The following is a 2,856-nucleotide window of genomic DNA, read 5'->3' as shown; positions in this document are numbered from 1 at the left end:
GAAAACACTCGTAATTGATGAATACATGAATATTAATATTTATTTTTGAAAAGATAAAGATATGGAATGAAAAATAAAAAATATCTTAGTCTCTTTGATAGATCTATTATCTGAGAATTCACGTCCAAGGTAATGAAGCAGTTAGAGTAAAATGAAGAATTAATAATATACTATATTAAGACTTAGAATTAAATCTTTTTGGTTGGATGATTAGAAAAAGTATTACAATTCGTCTTTGGATAAAATATTCTTGAGAATTTAGTGTACTCACTAGAAAACAAAATGAAATTATAATATAATTTTGTATGTGAACGAAATTAATGAGGCGTATGTCCGTTGCCTTCCTAGTTTTGGATAAAAACAAAGGTACAAAATGATTGTGCCCATTGTTGAACGTTAATTTAATTTGAGAATCACTAACGATAGATAAAATTTATTAAAAAAGTTATATACATCATCATGAAGTGATAAAAGCTTTACAGAAATGTAAAGTTTAAATCTAGCCTCCTACAATAATTCCACTAGTGGATCAAGCACTAGGAAATATTTTGATAGAACGTGGTAATGTTATATGTACTGACCTTTTCTATGTTTTGTTTATAAAGAGTGTACCTCAAAAGGTGTTTTTTGCATCTTCTGTTAAAATGGCATTGTTTACTTGAGTGATTGGCATTTCAAGGCTTCTCCTTACGTCTTGTATGGCTCGTGACCTTCGGTCTGGCAATTTAAAGCTTTTACTCTGCATATTGGTGATTGGTATTTTGTCTTTGGAAGGAGGAGATAATGGCAATCTTGCTGCAAAGTTCCTTGCAGGAAATTCCTCGTAAGGTTCATCATCATCATCAAAGTTCATAGCATAACTAAGGGGATCATAGCTAAAATCTGCCGATACATGGCGACGATGTCTACCCATACGATGGATGAAGCTCTTACATTTTCCTCTAATCTCCGGCGAATTATGATCATGTTTTATTTTGTTACGGAACCAACAGGACGAGAATCTCGAAGGACTTGGCGAAGACTCAATTAACAGGTCCGAACGACGATGGCTATTAATGAAGCAACATGATAGACTCGACGATGTTTTACGTCTAGTCCTTAAACATGATGTATCATCATGTTCATTCTCCATTCACCAAATTTTCTCTTAAGAAAAAAAAAACTTACAAGTTATGTTGAAAGATGAACATTGCATCTCTTGGTTCAAGTTTTAATTGGATGCACAAACACGCTCAACATTTGTCTGGTCATACTTATATTAAGGAAAACAAATGACAAAATTAGTCAACATGTTTATTTTGTCTGCTTAATTCTCTAATAAAAAAGAAAATACCAAAAAGGTAAGTTATCTTATATATATATAAGTGGGAACAAAAAAAATTAAAAGTTGAATTATGGTTTTACCCTACTATAAATTAAAATGTTATAAAAATACTTAATTATTTAATTTAAATATTAAATTATATCATTTTAATAAAAATGTTAATGACTTTTGCACTTCCTTAGATTAATTCCTAACTAAAATATTTAATTTAATAAGTAATATTTGTCATCTATAATCTATATGTATATTTAATTTAATCATCATATATATATATATACACACTAAATTATTATTTTTTTATAAAAAAATAATTAATTAAATATTAATTGTTTCTAAAAAAATTTAAATGACCATTTTTCATTCACTAAATTTACGCTGTTCCTCTAATAATTTATGCTTCAAAACTAAATTATTACACAATCATTAATGTTTGAATGAACAAAAATAATAATAATAACATATCGTTTTTAGGAATTTCAAAGGTTTTTTTTGAAATTTACAAGCAATTTAATATGGTTCATGTATTAGCAAAAAGTTACGTTATCCAAGAAAAATTATTGATATTCTTATGCATTTATATCATGATTTGCACTTATCTAACTCTTGACTATACACATTCTCTTATAATTTTTGGATTATCCCTACATTTGTCATCTATAAATATGGAAACTATTGGAGTAAACAACATTATGTGATATACAAGGAATGGACAAGCTAAGTTTGGGGGATCAACTTCTTCAGGGTTGAACAAAGCATTATTTTTGCTCTTTTTTTAGAAGAACAAAGGTGAATGATCTTCAAGAAGGATATGTTTTTTTTAGTACATAGTTTCCTTCTTTGAATGTAAAATAAAGGGTCATGCATCGAAATATAAGATCATGACTCTTTACTAATATACTTGTGTAATGTAATTTGTAAAAAAAATTAATTATAATTTACTTGATCTTTTTAACGATTAAATTATTGTATTATATTAACTGATAATAAAATTTATTTAATTTGTTCTTACGATTTTATTAATTACTTATTTATGTTTATTTTTTTGTAAGGGGTGTGTAAGATAGAATATAAAAAACTACATTTTTTATCAATTATTTTCAGAAGGGGTGTACAAGATTGAAACACGATGAATAATTTGAAATGGATAAAGTAACGTATGACTAAATTATTAATAACTTCTTTAATTTACGAAAGAAATAATGATATAAAAGTTTATCCTTATTTATTTATCCTTTTGTCTCACTTTGAGAAAGACAAATTCAACGTTTCAACTTTTGATACCGTTTCATATTTTAAGTCGTCACTTCGTTGATGCTATGTTTCTGTATTCTAAGCTCAATTTTGAAAAAATTATTTTGGTATGATCCAATACTTGATATGATCCCCTAATAATAATAATAAAAATTAATATTGATTATAAATTGTAACCTTCATTTTATTTTAATTAACTTTAGGAAGTGGCTATCAAATTCTTTTCATTTTTATCTTTCTTCTTTTCTCTGAACATTGTCTTGTAGGTATTTAACATATGG

General features: G+C 26.8%; 1 protein-coding gene across 1 annotated transcript; it reads right to left on the bottom strand.

Moving 5' to 3' along the window:
• Positions 1–613: 613 nt before the first annotated feature.
• Positions 614–1,132, bottom strand: LOC125878294 (uncharacterized). Its single transcript, XM_049559520.1, has one exon. The coding sequence runs from the start codon at positions 1,130–1,132 to the stop codon at positions 614–616; it is 519 nt and encodes a 172-aa protein (XP_049415477.1).
• Between the last annotated feature and the right edge of the window lie 1,724 nt (positions 1,133–2,856).

Source organism: Solanum stenotomum, chromosome 10 (genome assembly GCF_019186545.1).
Source record: "Solanum stenotomum isolate F172 chromosome 10, ASM1918654v1, whole genome shotgun sequence".
Taxonomy (NCBI): Eukaryota; Viridiplantae; Streptophyta; class Magnoliopsida; order Solanales; family Solanaceae; genus Solanum; species Solanum stenotomum.
The sequence above is the reverse complement of the archived record's forward strand: the minus strand, read 5'-3'. Positions and strand labels throughout refer to the sequence as shown.

Excerpts from the sequence above, each read along its gene's own strand:
- LOC125878294 (XM_049559520.1), bottom strand. The coding sequence starts at position 1,132 with ATGGAGAATGAACATGATGATACATCATGTTTAAGGACTAGACGTAAA.